Source organism: Drosophila subpulchrella, unplaced genomic scaffold (genome assembly GCF_014743375.2).
Source record: "Drosophila subpulchrella strain 33 F10 #4 breed RU33 unplaced genomic scaffold, RU_Dsub_v1.1 Primary Assembly Seq354, whole genome shotgun sequence".
NCBI lineage: Eukaryota > Metazoa > Arthropoda > Insecta > Diptera > Drosophilidae > Drosophila > Drosophila subpulchrella.
This window is the reverse complement of record NW_023665577.1, coordinates 3839440-3858085: the sequence shown is the minus strand read 5'-3', so window position 1 is coordinate 3858085 and position 18646 is coordinate 3839440. Positions and strand designations below refer to the sequence as shown.

Here is an 18646-nt window from a genome sequence, read left to right as displayed (position 1 = left end):
ATATTACGGAACATAAAACTATGTTAGGGGTTTCTAGAACTTTCTACATAACAATTTATTACATTTTATCGTATACTTTGGCTAGCATGCGGCATAAATTAAGATACATTTAATGGCATCATTTCATTGTTTGCTTGTGTGTAATCATCACCTGTTAGTATTTTTAGATAGCCTTGACTTTAAAAAGAAAAATGCAGAACATTTGATTATTGAGACTCAAAGAAAAAGTATTTTTAAATTTAAAATTTGTCTTGGGACTTATTATCTGTTTCACTTCAATTGTACCATGGTAGACAAAATTATTTGGGTGTACTTTTATATAATCGACTGTTTGAATTCTTCATTTGTAAGAATTTTTAGATAGCCATCACTTTTAAATGTAAATTCTGGGAAATGTACATATGTGGTACAAAAGTGTTGATCATTGAGATTCATAAGAAAAGATATTGTTAAATCTTGATGTCTAGAATCTAGAACATGTTCTAAAATTTATGAGAACTAACTTTTACAACAAAATATACCTGTGGGTCCTGTTCTTAATAGTAGATAGTATTAGCCAAGAGGAAACCTCCCATAATTTTGAGCTTATAATAAAAGCAATAGCAACGTTTGCTATTTTCGTGACCCCCGCTGTATGCATATGTGTGGAAGCCCGAGTGTGGTGCTCTTGTTTTCCCTGGGCTTCATACCTGAGCAATTAGTGCGGCGTTTCGATTGCGCATGCAGTAGCCCAAAGAGCGGCAGCTGCTTTTCTGTTTTTCTGGGCAGCTGACAAGGAGCAGGGCCCACGAGGCGGGGACAAAGTGAGCTCTTGCCAAATGACAGCTGACAATGGCTCGCCACGTTTCGCTCCTCATGCAGAAAAGGCACAGAGTACACAAACACAACAACAGCCAAGTGCACAATAATAATGGCAGCGATATCGGGCCGAAAGAGCTGCAGTCAGCGTCGCCAGTCTGCCGACGAGATTTCATAAAGTTATTGAACGTTTTCAAGCGAAAAACAAAATTCGGAGTGCCAGCAAAAAACGATAAAGTGCCGAGCAAAGCAAAGTGCAAAATACGTATCAGGCAGTTTGACAGCCACTGGAGATAACCTGTTGCTGTTGCAACTGCCACAGCAACAACATCTACGCCACTTGCCACACAAATGGCCATTCGTGTTGGCCGGTATTTAACACAAGGTCGCGAAAACAATGAGCCAAACGACTTTAGACCGCTTATCTAAGTGCTTTCAGCTCTTTAGTAATTGTAGAAGCCTCCGCTGGACGCGACCAAGAAGCTAATTGTGTGAACAGGCCACCCATCCCCACCCACACCCACTCACCCACTCTCCCACCTGGGGATAATGGAGGAGCAAAACGATGGAGGCGACAAAGTAAACAAGGTGTTAATTTCCACCGCCTCGGTATTCCCTCGTTTTCTTTTAATGAAGATGCCCTGGAAAAGGGTATGCCGACTATAAGTCTAGCTTGCCATCCCAATAGCCAAAGACCCAGCTTGAAGAACTAATATTTAATATACCAAAATCCATATTTGGGGTATTTTAATTCTCAGAAGATAATAATAATAATAGTCAAAATTTAATATGAAGTCTAATAAAAGTCTAGCAAAAACAAACAACAAAATTTAGTGTTTTAATAGTTTCCCAAAAATCACGTTTTTTGTCGTAAGAAATATTTTAGCATTGAAAAAGTAGTTAAATATCAAAAGTACAAACAAAATTCCGTGACTCAAAGAACCATACAAAAACAAATCAAATTGGGAAATTATTAAAAATTACTTTGAAAATTGTTCAATGCTAGGTTCCAGGAATTGGCGTATTCTCAAGAACTCTTATAAAAACTGAATGAAGTGATAAATAAATAAAGAAAACAAGAAAATGATTTTCTATGCGAAGTTACATAATCCACTTAGACTTTTCTTTCCAGACAAACTTTTTGGTATAGCAAATACCCTATAGGGTATTGAAGAGCCCTTCTATTTTCACTTCTCTCACTTATTTATTTCTGCTGCTCCTCCCTTTTCGCCTGTGCAAATTGAATACCCCGCGTGTTGCGAAAGCAGATAAGATTGGAGCACGTTCCCCGGCAAACAGCCACCCACACAGAAGCGGTTTCGCGCATACAAAGCAGCAGATGATAGGATGATAAGCCGACCCTGATAAGGCACTTGACTTTGGGCGGTGGGAGTCGTGAGGGGAATTCAGTACTCACTACTTACTACTCAAGATCTTGATTGAAAATAAGATGATGAATGGGTCTACTTACGAACTGTGACCGTTTTCGGATCGTAGGCACAGACGCGGCGCTCCACGGCGGCTATCTTCCGCTGCACCCGACCCGCCCGCTCGCCCACCGCCTGCAGATCCCGCTGCAGGTCGTCGAAGATGTCGCTGGCTATGAGGACCAGGCTGGCCAGCTGCCGCAGGGCGTTGCTCAGCGTGATGTTGCTGATCGAGTCGAACTCGTGGCCGGAGATGACCTTCGAGGAGCCGGCGGTGGGCGACTGGGGGGCACTGGCGATCCTGGCCAGCGCCGGCCTCTGCTGGCTGGGATGCCGCGAATTGGGCAGGGATTGCGACTGATGGCGAGTGGGCGAGGTGGAAAGGAACTCGACGTGGTGCTTTAGCTTCTTCATGGGCGCCGGAGCGGGCGGCACGGGCTGATCCTCCACCGACGAGGGCGTCTGGTGGATCAACACCCTTGTAAGGGATGTGGGTGAGCCATGGCCATTGGGTAGTGGACTCGAGATCCCATCTCCGTCCGGCGACTGCTTGTTGATGCAGTTGTTGTTCCGGCACTTGCCGGGCGTACAGTGGAATCTCCCGGAGGCGTGGCCCAAACTGGCCGCCGTGGCCTGGGCCACATTGACGGGCTGGACCACGCGCTGGACGAAGGGCATCCTGGCTCTCTGTCTCTCTCGGTGTCACTCTCTCTCTCTCTGGCGGCCACTAGCTGCTCCTCTTCATTCGCTCCGCTTCGCAGGCACCTCGAGCAAAAAGGTATTCCAAATAATCCAAAATCCAAGTAACCCAAACACACACGCACACAGAGGCCCGAAAACTGGTCGAGCAACTTCTGGACTTGAATCCTCCGCAGTCGCAGTCGCAGTCGCAGCCTCCTAGCTATTGTCTACTACTTTGGGCCAAATTCCTCGGCCTTTTCACACGCACTCACAAACAAGTTTAATTCAACTGGTTTATTTGGGCCCCCTGTTTAATTTTCTTTAATTTTCCGGCTAGTTCTCAGCCTTGCATAATTAGCACGTCGCACTCGAATTGCCCGTGATTATGGCGATTTTATGGCCCGGCCACCGTTATGAGTTACGCGTCGTTCGAAAGGTGTGTTAGCCGGCAAAAGTACCAAACCGACCGTCCGCGCTCACGTCTTCGTATTTTGCCGGTTTCAAAATAACTGCCGGTGTGGCCAATTCAAACTTGGAGCAGTGTGGCCATACTGCAAAACGTCAGAAAGTGTGCCCAAGCCGAAGGGGGGATACAAAATTGCACCGCATACGCAAGCCTCGGTTCGAAGCGCTGCTAAAATAGAGCAAAGTGTCAGTGATCTTAAACATATAACAATATATCCTATTTTATCTTATTTATTTTTGGAGTATGAAAATAATTGTTCTCTTTTATATACATATAAGTCTTTATTAGATAAAAAATAAAGTGTAAGTGGCAACTTGTTTAAAAATTTACGGCCCTCATGCACATCAAAAAACTTCTATGTTTGGGTTAATTTTGATGTCTTTCGATGAAACTCAGTTAATATATGGAGCAGAAAACAATAAACATTTTGTAGTTTACTTTTCAGATGTCTACTGTGACACTCATGTCGACAAAGTGTTACAATCAGCCAAATTGAACAAAAATATTTGTATAGTGTCTAGAAGGGCTATTTTCCCAATCACAATTTTTAAATCCTGAATAAACTCTAGAAATAAAAAATTGATTTATTAATTTTTCCAGCTTTATACCGAAACTTTATTTGTAACCTTAACTTGTGCTTAACTTCTCTTGTCGTTATGTAAATGTATATGTAAAATTTTGGACCAATTAAATTATTTAAACAAATTTAAACATCGTTTAACGAAAATTAACAATCAAAAAAAATTATTTTTTTTTATAACATTTTATGAGTCACAAACCAGGTTCGTCCATATAGCCCACTGTGCAGTGCAATTTCTGCCTCAATAGTTATCGATAATTACAGCGATGCCAGACAGCAGCATATTTCACCATACTTGACAACCCTAGACGTACGGGGTCACACCGCCGTGAAAAAAATAAATAAATCTACAATTTTCGGCATTTCTACGCCAAGTTAAATAAAATAGTACAATGCCAAAGTACTATTGCGACTACTGTGACACCTACTTGACCCACGACTCGCCCTCGGTGCGGAAGACCCACTGCACCGGCCGCAAGCACCGCGACAATGTGAAGTTCTACTACCAGAAGTGGATGGAGGAGCAGGCCCAGCATTTGATTGACGCCACCACCGCCGCCTTCAAAGCGGGCAAGATCACGAACAATCCATTTGCGGGCGGACCAGGAGGGGCACCTCCGAAGCCGGCGGGAGTGTCCATTCCGCCTCCGAATATGGGAGCTCCTCCGCGTCCTGGAATGCCAGGAATGCCCTACATGCCACCGCTGATGAATCCCATGATGGGCATGCGCCCGCCACCGATTATGAATCCCATGGCCATGATGGGACCACCACCTCCACTGGGCACAATTCCCGGGGTCCGACCGCCGATCATGAACGGACCCAAGTGACCCCATCCAGGAGCAGGACCTGGAAATGGAACACGGAAGGAACGCACCTCGTGAGGTGTCCTAATTAAGCTGTACCACCTAAGTAAGCCCGATAGGAAATCAAACTATGTAAATTTATATAAAGACGATTTACTAAACAGATGGTTTTATTGGGAGGAAGTTAGAAATATAAGTAGGAACTTGTATCTACAACATATTGTTCAGTGAAGTACCGTTTTGTATTATCATTAGTTTACAATTAAACATCCACAAATATAATTTCATAGGTGTGATGTAGAACTCAAAACTATAACCCAATTAAATAGAAAATATCTAGTCATTTTTTCGGAACAATCACCATGTATTCATTTCTTTGTCCAACAAAAATTAAACTATAAAAATGCTAACTTCTTTACTGAAATGCCTTTGTGAAACTGCAAGTTATTTGAACAGTACATAGTAAGTGGCTTTCATTTAGCATAAACAGTCACAGTTTTATTACAATTTTTCGGCTTACAAACTAGTTTCTGTGAAGAGAATATAATGTGGATTATAATTGTTAAAATACGAATGCGTTCATCAGGGGCTTGAAGTGTAAGTAGATTATTCTTTGCCTTTTCCCGCGGATCGGCTCGTCTGCGCCTCTTATATTATAAAAAAAGTCTGTTATTGTGTAGAATTAGGTACTATATGGGATATGGAGTTCAGCGGTATGTGCTGTTCACTAGTTATCTGGAGACCCGCTGGCGCTTGCTGGGCGACACCAGAACCGGCGACGGCTGGTGGTTGCTGGAGATGGCGTCGAAGATGCTCGACTCCGAGCGTTGGTACTCGGTGCCAATGTTTTCCAGATTCAGATCGGCATCGAGGACAAGGACCTGGGACAGAAACAGATTAAGTGGCTTGCGGGGATACGTAGTTCGAATGTCGATAGCTACCTTGCAAGACTGCGGGCGTCTGTGGTGTATCAGCCAGTCCTCATGCAATTCGTGAAGCTCCTGAAGATACTTGAGCGGCACACAGCTCTCCTCGGAGCGAGCCCGCTGGCGGATGCGCTCGTGCGCCACCTCCGGCGAGGTGCGCAGGTAGATGATGAGGTCCGCCTGCACATGAATGGACTCGTCGATGAACTTGTACCACTCCTCCAGCGTATTGAACATGCCCTGCTCCAGGGAACTATTGCGTCGCATGTTCTCCACGAAGCAGTAGCTAAAAGGCAGCCGCAAAATTAGCGATTCTGGTCAAACCGGATAGCCGGGGATAATGCACTTACCGCGCGCTAAAAATGGAGCGCTCCATTATTTTTAGCTTCTTGTCGGTGGGCGCGGTGTGCGCCTGCAACATGGTAAGCGTGACATAACTCTGAAAGGGCATGGCCCACTTCTTGGGCTCCTTGTACATCAGCTCCAGCAGATTGACTCCATTGACGTTGCGCCACTTCTCGACGGGCTCGGTGAGCAGGCAGATGTCCTGTTTGTACTTCTCGAAGTGGTTCAGATAGGTGGTCTTGCCGCTGCCGATGTTGCCCTCGATGAGGACGGTGAAGGGCTGGGTGCCCTCGGCGTACTTCCGTCCCTGCCGCGAACTGGATGCTGCCGCCGCCATCAGTTTGGACAACTTGCGATCTGCACGTGAAATCGGAGGAGAGCGGATTTTACTATCTATATGTGGTACAGCCAACGGATCGGGGTGGCAGTTTGGAGTTCCGGCTTCAATGGAGTACTCTACACGGCGGGCAAACGGAGACTAAATACAACCCGCCAGAAGAGATCGTTTACCGCCGAAAACCCAAAAAGAGCGGGAAACACCGCCATTTGTTTTTTACTCGTGTTTTTCGATCGTCATGTTTGTTTTTGTCAAACGGCTGATCGGCGACTTTGTGTGTGTATTCCAAAGTATTCCGTATTCCAAAGCCGGTACAGTTTATAGATATTGCGTGGGTCCTAAACACTTTAAATGTTAGGTAAAGCCGCTTGAATTACCTATGAGTTTTATGGTTTTCCTTCTGCTCATGTCTCCGCCACAGGGAACGGAGTTCATACGCCTTTTTAAATCAGAAATTATAAAAATAACACTTAATTTTAATAGTTTTGGTTTAGAAATGCAAGAACTCTTATTTTTTAACCACTTTTATGAAATAATATCGATTTGTTTTGTGCTAGCAATCAGCTGTTGGCGAAACCGATAACTGCCAGCTGTTCTGGGCAGAGTTATCGGTGTTTATTCAAAGAAGAAGAACTCAAGAAGAAGAAGAAGAGACGTACTTTTTATCAATATTATTGTAAATTTTTGAAAACCTGTATTAAAACTTATTTTAAGGGGACTTTTAAGCCAGGCACTTTACTAGCCATGTCTATAGAAATCGAATCTGCCGAGTAAGTACCAGAAATCAATGAAGAACAAGGAGTTCTGGCTAATTCCGGATTTCCTCCCCCAAACCAAGTGTGATCCGGCTTATCCAGCAATATCTCAAGGAGTCCAACCTTTTGAAGACCCTGCAGACGTTACAGGTGAGCACTGACACTCTCCAAAGGATAACCAATCCTATAACACATATTTTCAGGAGGAAACTGGTGTTTCCCTAAACACAGTGGACAGCGTGGATGGTTTCGTGCAGGACATCTCCAATGGCCACTGGGACACCGTGTTGAAAGTGACCCAATCCCTAAAGCTACCGGATAAGAAGCTACTCAATCTCTACGAGCAGATAGTCCTGGAGCTGATTGAACTGCGGGAATTGGGTGCCGCCAGATCCCTGCTCCGTCAAACGGATCCCATGAGCATGCTGAAGCAGCAGGAGCCGGAGCGATACATTCATTTGGGTACAGTTAAAATGGGTCACATCTTTTTAATGATTGGTGATTTTTATTCTAATTGCCCTTTTAGAAAACATGCTGCAGCGCGCCTATTTCGACCCCAGAGAAGCCTATGCGGAGGGCAGCAGCAAGGAGAAGCGGCGTACGGCCATTTCCCAGGAGTTGAGTGGTGAGGTGCATGTGGTGCCCTCCTCCAGGCTCTTGGCGCTCCTTGGACAGGCTTTGAAATGGCAACAGCACCAGGGACTCCTTCCGCCCGGCACCACCATCGATTTGTTCCGCGGCAAGGCGGCGATGAAGGATCAGGAAGAGGAAATGTATCCCACCCAGCTGTTCAGACAAATCAAGTTTGGCCAAAAGTCGCACGTGGAGTGCGCCCAATTTTCGCCAGATGGTCAGTACCTAATCACGGGCAGTGTGGATGGCTTCCTAGAGGTGTGGAACTTTACCACCGGCAAGGTGAGAAAGGATCTGAAGTACCAGGCACAGGATCAGTTCATGATGATGGAGCAGGCGGTGCTGGCACTGAGCTTCTCCCGCGACTCCGAGATGGTGGCCTCTGGCGCCCAAGATGGCCAGGTCAAGGTGTGGCGTATCATCACCGGTCAATGCTTGCGGAAGTTCGAGAAGGCTCACACCAAAGGAATCACCTGCTTGCAGTTTTCGCGAGATAACAGTCAGGTTCTCAGTGCGTCTTTTGACTACACGGTGCGACTGCATGGCCTGAAATCTGGCAAGATGCTGAAGGAGTTCAAGGGCCATTCTTCTTTCGTAAACGAAGCCACATTTACGCCCGACGGCCACAGCGTGCTCAGCGCCTCTTCCGACGGCACCGTGAAGGTCTGGTCCCTCAAAACCACCGAATGCGTGGCCACTTATAAGCCCCTTGGCAACGAGCTGGCCGTCAACACAGTCCTCATCCTGCCCAAGAACCCGGAGCACTTCATTGTCTGCAACAGATCCAACACGGTTGTCATTATGAACATGCAGGGCCAGATTGTGCGATCTTTCTCGTCGGGAAAGCGCGAGGGTGGAGCCTTTATCTCAGCCACTCTTTCGCCGCGCGGCGAGTTCATATACTGCGCTGGTGAGGATCAGGTGCTGTACTGTTTCTCCGTCTCCTCTGGCAAACTGGAACGTACTTTGAATGTAAGGTGGCCTCTTTAGTGTTCTTTAGACTGATTTTTAACATGATTTTTACCCCTTAGGTTCATGAAAAGGACGTCATTGGCCTAACCCATCATCCGCATCAAAATCTGTTGGCCAGCTACAGCGAGGACGGACTTCTGAAGCTGTGGAAGCCCTAGATCACATAAGCAATTGACTTTCACACCTAGTTTTAGTGGGTAGTCCTATTTGAGCTACCGAAATATACCTACTGACCCCAAAGTACTTGCAGTTTTTCTCATGCCCTCTCCCGTTACCGCACATCAATATCTTCAATCATGTCTATATGAAACAAATTGACTTTAATTAAGCATTATGCAAAGCGCCAACCTCTCAGAGCGCTAATCCGCAGAGTTTGCCTCAATTGCTTGACCAGCGCTTAAATTAGTCGAGCAGCGACACTCAGCCGGTTCACTTCCAAGATGAAGAGCGACGAGATTATTGAGAAGATACGCAGAAAGCTGAAGGAATCGGATCCTGCCCGGCGCACCGTGGTCAACACCTTCCAGTTCAACTTCACCGATTCGGATGGTAATCTCATTAAGAGCATGGGTGAGTGGCTCATAGGCCTTGTTGTGGGTCAATACGCCGTTGACCGTCTCATCGCAGTCTTTGATTTCAAAGCGCTGGACATCTACGAGGGTAGTGCTGCCAGTGCGGATGCGCAAGTAACCATTTCGGATGAGGATTTCTACTTGGTGGGCACTAAGCAGAAGACCTTTCAGGAGGTTCTGCAGCAAGAGAAGGCCAAGATCGATGGCGATGAGGAGGCTATTAACAAAATGCTGGACAAGTTTCGCATAAATTCTCAGAACTAGCAAAAGAGATCTGAAATAATTATGCATTTTGTTCTGTTTGAAGGATATTTATGTAACGTTCCTTATTTACTTTATAAACCTCCCAATGATGACTGCAATCAACACAAATAAATAAATATTTTTGTCAAGTCTAAAGAAAGTTTTTTTGGATCAGTTTAGTTTTTAGTTTTGGGACTAGCTTATTTCTTTTTAGGGAATTTTTTTAGAATAACAAAAAACTGTTTAAAATATTTTAAAAAAAGCACGCATAAATTTAATTTAAGAAACATATTATTAAATTGGTTTTAGTATTCATTTATTTAATTACCTTTATTTATATTTAATGTTAACATGGAATTGTTTTTGTAGGTGTTTCCTTTTAATTTGAAATTTTTGTTCTGCATTTTATTATTCAACTATTTTGTTATGGGGATTTTCTTTATCTCTCTTTGGCAAACGGCGCCATGTTTTGTGCCAATAAGTGCGCCCGATATTCGGTTTTTCTGACTTCTGTTTTTGGATTTTGAAATTTGAAAAACGTCTCTCAATTCAAATGTGTTCGACTCCTTCCGTTGAGTGGCTTATTTTTAGGTTTAATTGTAATTTTAACATTTGCTCTTTTTGGGTGTTTTAATTTAACTTTGTGTTACTTTAGTAAACTTTTTAGTTTAGAACATTTTTTTGTTTTGGGATAGGTTTCTTTTTGGGGACTTTCTTTCTTGAACATTTTATTAGCTTTATGTTTTTAGTACTATTTTCTTTAAATTTATGTTTAATTTTTATTGCTAGAACACAAATTTAGAGTTTTTATTAACTAATTGAATTCTTTGCTTCTGGGTTTTCTTCTCGGCTTTAATGTAATACAACAACAAAATTTGTACACTTAAACTAAAGTTTATTTTTAAGAATTAATTCCTAGGAGTTACTTGCTCATTATGCTTTTTTATGCAACAATTTAACAACGTTTTACTTCATCAATGTAATTGTATTTACTTTTGCTTTTTTTATCATTTTTTATTTAATTAATGTAGCATTTTTGTAACACCTACATACGTTTATTATATAAATGGTTTTTACGTTAAACGGGTTTATGTTTCCATCGCTGATTTAAGCCATATTCTTTAATTTTCTCAATTTTCTTTTGCAAAACGTACGTGCGCTATGAAACCAATAATTATTATTTGTTTTACGAAATGTTAGGGAATTCATCATTTAGCTCCAAAACGGAGGAAACTGATATGAACCAAAATCGTCTTACAACTCGCAATAGGTTTGCATATGTATGTATAAGTAACATTAAATCATATTTAATAAAAAAGATTGCCAAGTGCATTTGACACAACGAAAAATCAACTTAATATTGGGTTTCTCTGTGTTTAGATTCTTGTTTTTAGCTTCTTGTATAATTTACTTTATTATTATCGTTCCCATTAGCGTATACATTTTTATAAATATTCTGGTTCGCCTTAAATGTTTATAAAAATGTGCTTAAATAGACAAAAATCTTTGAATTTATTTCCTTTCCATTTCTCGCATTCATTTTCCATTTTCATTGGGGCCGCTAATTTATTAAATTTCCTCTTTTATTCTCATATAAACTTTTCGATTTAGCGTCATTTAACTCTTTGCTTTTATTCTTTGCTGGAAGATACTGTTTTGATAGTCACTAATTCTTTTAGTTATGCATTATTTCTTCTTCGCCTTTTTGTTGTTGTATGTTTGATTTGTGTAGCCTCAAGGGTCGAAGATTTTTTGTACAAAATGTGTAAATAAAAAGTCATGCGCGTATGTAAAGGTATTTAATTATTATTGTTTTATGCCCTTTAGTATGTTGCTGCCGTTATTCATTATCGGTTTATCTATCGGTTTGCGAATGTGTGTATTGTTTTATTAACGCTTACGTTCTTCGTTTCTTCGGTTGTATAATTAATTCAATTTATGCTTCACCTAAATATTACTCGTATCAAATATAAAAATCAACAACTTTATTTTATTTTTCGTCTTGTCTGCGGTCTCTTGTGGCTCTGAAAATGATTCGTACTTGCACTTCCGCCTGCTATTTCTGGCTCGTTTTCGTTTCCGTTTCCGCTGCAGGGCGTCTCCTTGCTTTTTACACATCCGTTTGTCCGCCTATCGCCCTGTGCTTTTGTGCGTCCTTTTCCATTCCATCGTACGTATTTCGCTATGTGTATAATATAGTTATTAAATGTAGCTATTATTTGTTTCTTATTCCTCCGCCATCAACCCTTACTTATGTGAAACGCTTCTGGCTAATCGTGTTATCGCAACTACAATATGCTCGCCCTACTGTACTTATTTAGCTTCCATCTTTATCGATCTATAATGCCTACTAACCATCCCGTTTCGCTCGCTATTAAATTTATGTCTTAATCAATTCGCATTTTTGCATATTTTCTTGTCTTTTAGGTATTGTTAACTTTTGAATTTCTGTTTCTGTCCTCCTCCCGGTTTTACTGTATCTGTGTGATCCTGTGTCTGCGTGTCAGTATGCGCTGTGGGAGTGTGTGTAATCTACTGCTCTTGCTCTGCAAAGATGCTTTCTTCGCCATTACCTAGTTAGCCTTATTCTAAATGCGTTTTAAAACCGAAACTGAAGGTCGCGATAAAAGTGCCTACAACTGCGCCGAACCATCGTTAGACGTTCGCCATTTGGTTGACATGGTCGATGTTGTCCTCATCGAAGTGCACATCGTTGATGAAAATGTCCGCGTCCAGCTGGTCCTCGTCGAGCTCCAGATCGTCGTCGTCGTCCTCTCCGTTGGACATCAGCCCGTGTCCCATGCCCATCCCCATTCCCATGTCCACGCCGGCGATGCAGATATGCGGCGGTGGCGGCACGCTGGTGGGCGGCAGTGGGGCGGGCGGGATCATCAGGTTGCCGCTGTTGATCCCATGCAAACTGCCCGCGATGCTGGCGCCACCACTCTGCAGATGCCTGCGACTGGAGCTGAGACCCGCTGCTTAAAGAAATAGAGGGGATTAATGGGAAGTTATAAAATTAATGGTAAGAATAGTTAATTCTTAGTTCAATTAGACACAGGTATTTCTGAAATATTTTATTATAAATATATGTCTAAGTTTATTAATAACATACAATATATATATATACATTTTATTTTCTGTTTTAAAATAAAATGTAAGAATTGCTTCAAGCAGCGGTCTGCAACCTAAGCTTTTTCTCTGCCGCCACGCTTACCGTGTGCAACAGTGAAAAATTACTCCAACTCTGCAACTTAATAATTCTTCTCAAATCAAACAAAAAAGAAACATTTTGAACTTTAAGAATCTAGGTTCTCTTAGATATCAGAAAAACTTTAGTTAAAATTAAGAAAAAATACAAATAGTAATAGTAAAAACAAAAAAACAGTTTACCTTGAAAAAATGTAAATAAAACCAAACTCAAAGAAAACCTATAAAAACATAAATCAAAAATATTTTTATTCACATCTGGTATAATAATCATGCAATATCATATCATAACAACAGAACTCACCCGTGGCACTGGTCTGCGAGTCGTAATGTGCATTCCGATGTAGGCCCAATTGACGGACATGGTTCCTACGGTTTCTTCTGGAGTGACAGAGTATGCATAGGAGACAGATTAGGGACGAGACGACGAGAAGCGTTATTATAATTAGGACGTCGTAGTCCTCCTCGGCCGCTTCCGTGGTACCTATTGAGGTTCGGTAAATTGGGGGGAGAGCAAGACCACAGGACAGAAAATTAGTTAATGACACAAGCCCCTCTATGCAGTAAGTTGATCAAGAAGATTGGATGGTTTATAGTTAGGAATGTGTGTTGTGTGGATCTCTAGTTAGCTGAGATTTTCGAGTGTGTGTCATGTGGGTGAGTCTGAACTTGATGTTCTTGTTTTGTGTGCTGTGGTTTCCATTTCTTTTCGGCTTTTAAAGTGGGTTTCACAAGTTTAGCATATCAAAAGATTTAGGGTTAGGCGGTTTAGAATATTCAGTTCAGTTTAGCAAAGGCACCAGGAAGATATATGAACTATATATACATCGGATAGATGCGGTGCACATGACAAGTGGGGAAAGGTGCGGAACACAAAGAAGCCAGAACCAAAAACGGAGGCATGCTCATAAACTCAACTCTCAAAATGCGATTGTAGTGAACTGAAAGATGCAACAAAAGAGAAACTTGGGATGGTCGTATTTTCATTGGGCTGTGAACTGTGATCTCCTTGTACTGTGGCATTCTACGGGGTTTAGGGTTATGGGTTTTGAATTCTTTTTCTAGATTGGGGTGACATGTGTCTGGTTGGAACACTGTGCATGTCATGAGCGTGGAGTGTGGATCGATTGTAGACAAGCTTATGCGGAACTCACGTGTTAATTGTGACCAAAGAGTTTCTTTTACTTAAGTATAAGAGTTAATATTTTTGGCTTGGTTGCTTCGTTTCGCTTGCAATTGTTTTGTTGTTAGAAAAATGAGTACAAATTCTGGCTATCAGAATGTCCGTTTATGTTAATTCGTTATCTTAGTTATGTTTCACGCTTTTGATTCTCGTGGCAATTCCAATTCCAATTTCGACTTAAAAATTTTGATTTTTCGAGTTTCGATCTCTCAGGATTTTGTTTAACTTTAGTTGTACGTATTTAACACTAGTGCCATAATTGCTAAAACAAATGTCTGTAGAAATGTGGGCAAATGCGTGGAGTTTGCGTCACCTGTGCCAAGGGTAAAGGTTTGTTTTTTTGATTTTTGCGATTTAAGGTTCGAGGAGGGGAATTTATATTGTTTACACAGTTTCACAGTCGAAGTTTGTAGTTGGTAGTGGATTTCAGTTTTTAGTTTTCAGTTTTGTTAGTGGAGACAAAAGAAAGAACAGAGAGAAACAGAGGGAGAATTAGACAAGTAGAGAGAGAAAGAGAGAAAGATGTTTAGTGTGGGCGTGGCTGTAGGCATCCCCAAGACTGATATGATATGATATCTGGGTCTGTTTCTGTGTGCTGAATGCCATTCGAGGTGAGTGTGGAGATACTGAGAAATCGGGTGAGAAATAGAGAAATGCATTGGTGAAGCTTGGGTGGGGTGGGGTTGGGTAACTCAGAGGATGGTGGGTAGCACCCTGGGCTGTGGCTATCGAAGAAGAAGAAGGTATGTACAAAAGTCTGGCCATCGAAAAGGAAAAGGAAACAAAACAGCTAGTAAAGGTTCAGGACATATACGAATACTTAGGTGCAAAAAGACTTAGCGAGAAATATAGGGTTGATTCGGGTGCGCCTCGGAACGGGCACTTTAGTTGGTATTTAAGTTAGTATAGGTTATTATAGTTGTTATATTTAGTGGTTAACGGTTTGCAAGTGTTTCGTCGGGTTCAAGTTTTCTTCACGCATCAAATGAAAAGTGTAAGGAACGCAAGATCGCACATGTAACCGTGGAAAACCAAGGGAAATTAAAGTGGAAACTGAATGGCTTGCCCCACAGCGGACGGCACTGGAAACACAAACACGAGACAAACTTAAGATACTCGTTACGTAAACTTAGGCAAAAGAAGGCAAATAAAAATTGAACTGAACCGTTCGACTCACTCACGACTCACAGTGCAATTCGTCAGTATCGTCGCCGGGTCCGCAGTTCTTGACACCGTCGCATCGCAGCTTGTCGGAGATGCAGTATCCGGCTCCGCACTGGAAGTGGTAAGTGGACTCGCAGTGCAGCCCCACGGACGGCGGCCCCGGGCCGGAGTCCTGGATCTCGGTCCACACAATGCGGAAGCCCTGTAAAATGAATCAGTTGGTTGTAGGTTACGTTCTTTGGACGTTACTCATCTTGTTCCTCTTGCCCCTTGCCAAAACTCACCTGGGCACCCACTGTCTTGTCGCTGGTGGTGAAGCTGATGCGCGCCGTCTGGCCGGTGGAGGTGTAGTGCCACTGCTCCACGGGCGGCTTCTCGCCGCACAGCTCCATCGGCGGCTGGTCGGAGTCCACGTTCATCCACAGCCGCAGCACAGCAGCAGGACAGCCGCGATCTGGGGGAAAAAGGATTGATTAACTATAGATTCAGACATAAATTACATTTTTTCTTGTATAAAATAATTTTGTTAAAAATAAAGAGAACATTGGCTTAGCAATATTTTGAAAAAATTGGCATATCTTATGGTTTTAATATTTTATTAGTTAAAAAACTCTGCGCATATTGTCTTTTACATCAAAAAATTGTAACATTGAAATTAGAATTTTTAAATGTTCTTATAAAAAAATTAAAAAATCCTTAAGTTAGCATTTGTAAACGGAAATGAATAATATAGAACACTGCACAAATATTGCAACACCTTTCTAAAACCGACTTGTGTACTGTGACTAAAGGATGAAGTAATTTTGATATAATCTACATTTTAAATATTTATGTGTAGTGTATAGAAAACCCATCATTAAAATATCGTGATTCTGACTTGGTTACTAGCGTTTTAAAATATGTATCATAAAATTATACAACTTATTAAACAAAATATAATAACATTATTGTTTATTGTAGTAATTATATTAAATCTGGTTTAATGACTCACTGGCTGGGTCTCCTTCCAGGCCGAACTGCTCAAAGTGAATGGACAGCTTGTAGCCGGGGCGGGCCTTCATCACCCAGTTGCAGGCGTTGGAGGCCATGCCCCGGCCAGGCGCCTTGTAGCCCGCCGGCCAGTTGGGCGAGGTGATGAGGCCCGAGTCCTGGTTGCTGAAGTTGCCGCCGCAGTCGCCGGCATCCGACTTGGCCGACTCGAAGAAGTAGCGGGCCTTGAAGCCGCTGGCCACGCTCGCCTGGTCCGTGTGCAGGGTGATCCGCAGCCCCACCGCTCCCCGCGGGCTCTCGACGGGTCCGGGGGCTGTCTGACCGCAGTAGCGGCCCAGCAGGCGGTCGTTGTTGTCCCGGTAGACGACGTACATCTCCAGCCAGTCCTCGAAGCAGGCGCCAGAGCTGCAGGGAATAATAATAATTTAACATTATAGACACAGAAAAAAAAATTTCTCAAAAACCGTTTATTTAAACTCAAATTAAGTCAAGATCTATTTAATCTCAAATTCTCCTAATGAAAAGAAGTGATCTCAGCTTGCAAAACTACTTTGGTCAAAAAACAAAATATAGACTACTTCCATGTCTATTTAAAAATCGATTTATCTCGATATACAAAATCGAGGGTACTTTTGTCTTGATATCAAGAACGTTTCTTCTCGCAAAAGGGAGAAGACGAACTCTCAAATTAAAAACATTTGATCTTAATACTCACCCATAGGCTCCCGCCGTGGCATTCGCATTGTTGTCCGCCTTGATCTTGAAGTGGTCAAATACAATGGTCACCTGCTCATCGGCCTCGGCCAAAAAGAGGTACGAGCAGTTCGTATCTGACGGATAATTGGAGGGGTACCGCGGACTGTTCAGTTCTCCGCGCTTCTTCGAGCTGCTCACATAGGTAAAACTGCAGGTTCCGTCCGGAGCCGCTGTTCCCGGAATCTTGTACTCCGTTTCGAAGGTGTACTTGCCCTTGAAGCCACGACCCTGCAACTCCCCCGAGCTGAAGACCATGGCCAGTCGGGGCCCCTCGCTAATCACCCGTTGCGTCTCGTTGCCGCACAGCTCGTAGTCGAACTTGTCGTATGCATCGGCCGTCTCCTGGCCCTTCAGATAGATCTTAAGATAGCCGTCCGTGCAGTTGGACCTTTCCGAAAAGTTTGAAATTTATTAGTTTTATTCACCATTTTTATTAGCCTGGTAATTCTTAGGTACTTTGCATTTTAAATGACAGTAAAGTATGTTGTTCTTGATATTTATTTTACTAAAAAATATGCTTTAAAAATAATATTCAAGACCTCTTTTTTTTTACTGAAAATTTTTTAAAGGCATGAAAAAGTTTCACAACTTTTAAAAATTATGTATTTTGTATTTAATATGGTATTATAAGCATACTACGTATTAACGCTAATTTTATTTAAAGTAGTAATCTTTTTAAAAGTTATTTACTTGTTTAAAGTAGTAATCTTTTTATAAGGTATTTGTTTATATAATTGTAAGTTATTTTATAGATTAAAGAGATTACTTACTCGCCCTTGTCCTTGTGCTCCACCTTGGGTATATTGAAAGCGTTAAACTCGAGTCGTACACGCTCCAGATGCTGGGCATCCTGCATGCCATAGATGAAATATCTAGATGATAGTCCAAACATTACAATCACTTACAACTCTTAATACTAACTACTTCGACTGTTCGACTCACCTACACACAGTTTTTGGTATATAGGGATAGGGATAGTTGGGTGAGAGCACAAAGCCAGTGGATTCCTTCTTCGATAAAATCTTTTGATCACATTCTGAGCCACGTATGTGAATGCCATCATTTTCACCTGATGTACGTATTTTCATTACAATTTGTTGTTTCGTTTTTGTAGCGAATAATGAGTTGGAATTTCGATAGAGCAGTCAGATCAGATCGGATCGGGTCGAATTGTAGATTGTAGAGTAGAGCAGAAATCACCAGATAGCGTAGAAAAAGTTTTTGTTTTCGAAGTAGAGAGAAAGTGTGGAAGATTAGAATTTGTAGTGTCGACAGGGAGATACATTGAAATTTAAAGAGCACACAAAACGAACAAAGCCAGTGAATTGGTTGGTTCAAGCACATACAATTAGCTGATAAATGCTATTCGCTATGGCAACCATTTTGGGGCGCCCCAAAAAGCAGGCCCCACTCTATGAAGAACCCTTTTTGGGCACCACAAAATGATTGCCGGGGTTATGGGATAGGCAGAACTGAAACGACAAACAGATTGTGTATAGTAAAGGATGCTTGGCAATACTTACGTATAAAATCTAATTTAACAAAACTCTCGCTAAATTCATAAATTCCTTTAAAGCCACGATTTTGGGTATTTGCGGTGCGCGATAACGTATAAAAATGAACAAAAAGGCTCGACTCGCTCGAATACAAAACTAAGTTTCTTTGCTGCCCGCAATATGTACCGATTAATGCTGACGAATTATCTGGACCATCGTACACTTTCACGAAGTCAAATGGGCAGCTGTTTTGTCAGTTTTCAGTTGTTCATGTTGTTGAAATTTTGTTGTAGACAAATTGCAGAT

The 18646-nt window shown here is 42.2% G+C and overlaps 6 protein-coding genes across 20 annotated transcripts in view; 3 read left to right on the top strand and 3 right to left on the bottom strand.

Annotated features, from left to right (window-relative positions):
• The window catches only part of LOC119561074, a 39917-nt gene extending 36497 nt beyond the window's left edge, over positions 1-3420 (bottom strand). For both annotated transcript variants that reach the window (XM_037874930.1, XM_037874931.1), the window contains exon 1: positions 2270-3420. In XM_037874930.1, coding sequence (XP_037730858.1) covers positions 2270-2903 — 634 coding nt within the window. In that variant the 5' untranslated portion in view covers positions 2904-3420. The remainder of the gene's footprint in view (positions 1-2269) is intronic.
• Positions 3421-4251: 831 nt separating this feature from the next.
• LOC119560242 (U1 small nuclear ribonucleoprotein C) lies at positions 4252-4919 on the top strand. The gene has a single exon (XM_037873605.1). It carries the CDS (start codon positions 4345-4347, stop codon positions 4780-4782), a length of 438 nt encoding a protein of 145 aa, XP_037729533.1. The 5' UTR covers positions 4252-4344; the 3' UTR covers positions 4783-4919.
• A 315-nt stretch (positions 4920-5234) lies between these two features.
• On the bottom strand, positions 5235-6901 carry LOC119560241 (deoxynucleoside kinase). Its single transcript, XM_037873604.1, has 4 exons — positions 6744-6901; positions 6035-6386; positions 5700-5970; positions 5235-5639 (listed from the first exon to the last, which is right to left on the bottom strand). Exons 1-4 carry the CDS (start codon positions 6799-6801, stop codon positions 5490-5492), a joined length of 831 nt encoding a protein of 276 aa, XP_037729532.1. The 5' UTR covers positions 6802-6901; the 3' UTR covers positions 5235-5489.
• Positions 6902-6976: 75 nt separating this feature from the next.
• Positions 6977-8917, top strand: LOC119560240 (WD40 repeat-containing protein SMU1). The gene is made up of 5 exons (XM_037873603.1): positions 6977-7136; positions 7205-7271; positions 7325-7583; positions 7648-8726; positions 8786-8917. The coding sequence occupies exons 1-5, from the start codon at positions 7111-7113 to the stop codon at positions 8882-8884; spliced, it is 1530 nt and encodes a 509-aa protein (XP_037729531.1). The 5' UTR covers positions 6977-7110; the 3' UTR covers positions 8885-8917.
• A 193-nt stretch (positions 8918-9110) lies between these two features.
• LOC119560244 lies at positions 9111-9697 on the top strand. Of its 2 annotated transcripts, none has more exons than XM_037873607.1 (2): positions 9111-9296; positions 9369-9697. In XM_037873607.1, exons 1-2 carry the CDS (start codon positions 9167-9169, stop codon positions 9560-9562), a joined length of 324 nt encoding a protein of 107 aa, XP_037729535.1. In that variant the 5' UTR covers positions 9111-9166; the 3' UTR covers positions 9563-9697. The 2 variants fall into 2 exon arrangements, with proteins under 2 accessions (XP_037729535.1, XP_037729534.1); XM_037873606.1 differs by having other exon boundaries at positions 9118-9296; positions 9354-9697.
• A 675-nt stretch (positions 9698-10372) lies between these two features.
• Positions 10373-18646, bottom strand: part of LOC119561082 (cubilin) — a 53634-nt gene continuing 45360 nt past the window's right edge. For 4 of the 13 annotated variants that reach the window (XM_037874949.1, XM_037874946.1, XM_037874950.1 and 1 more), the window contains 9 exons: positions 18368-18585; positions 17787-17913; positions 17615-17716; positions 16804-17232; positions 16090-16493; positions 15383-15552; positions 15123-15300; positions 13056-13235; positions 10373-12522 (listed from right to left, as the gene is read on the bottom strand). In XM_037874949.1, coding sequence (XP_037730877.1) covers positions 12197-12522; positions 13056-13235; positions 15123-15300; positions 15383-15552; positions 16090-16493; positions 16804-17232; positions 17615-17716; positions 17787-17913; positions 18368-18585 — 2134 coding nt within the window. In that variant the 3' untranslated portion in view covers positions 10373-12196. Of the gene's footprint in view, positions 12523-12934; positions 12973-13055; positions 13236-13905; positions 14248-15115; positions 15301-15382; positions 15553-16089; positions 16494-16803; positions 17233-17614; positions 17717-17786; positions 17914-18367; positions 18586-18646 lie in introns of those variants that run through there. The other 9 variants (XM_037874948.1, XM_037874952.1, XR_005221059.1 and 6 more) reach the window with 8 other exon arrangements.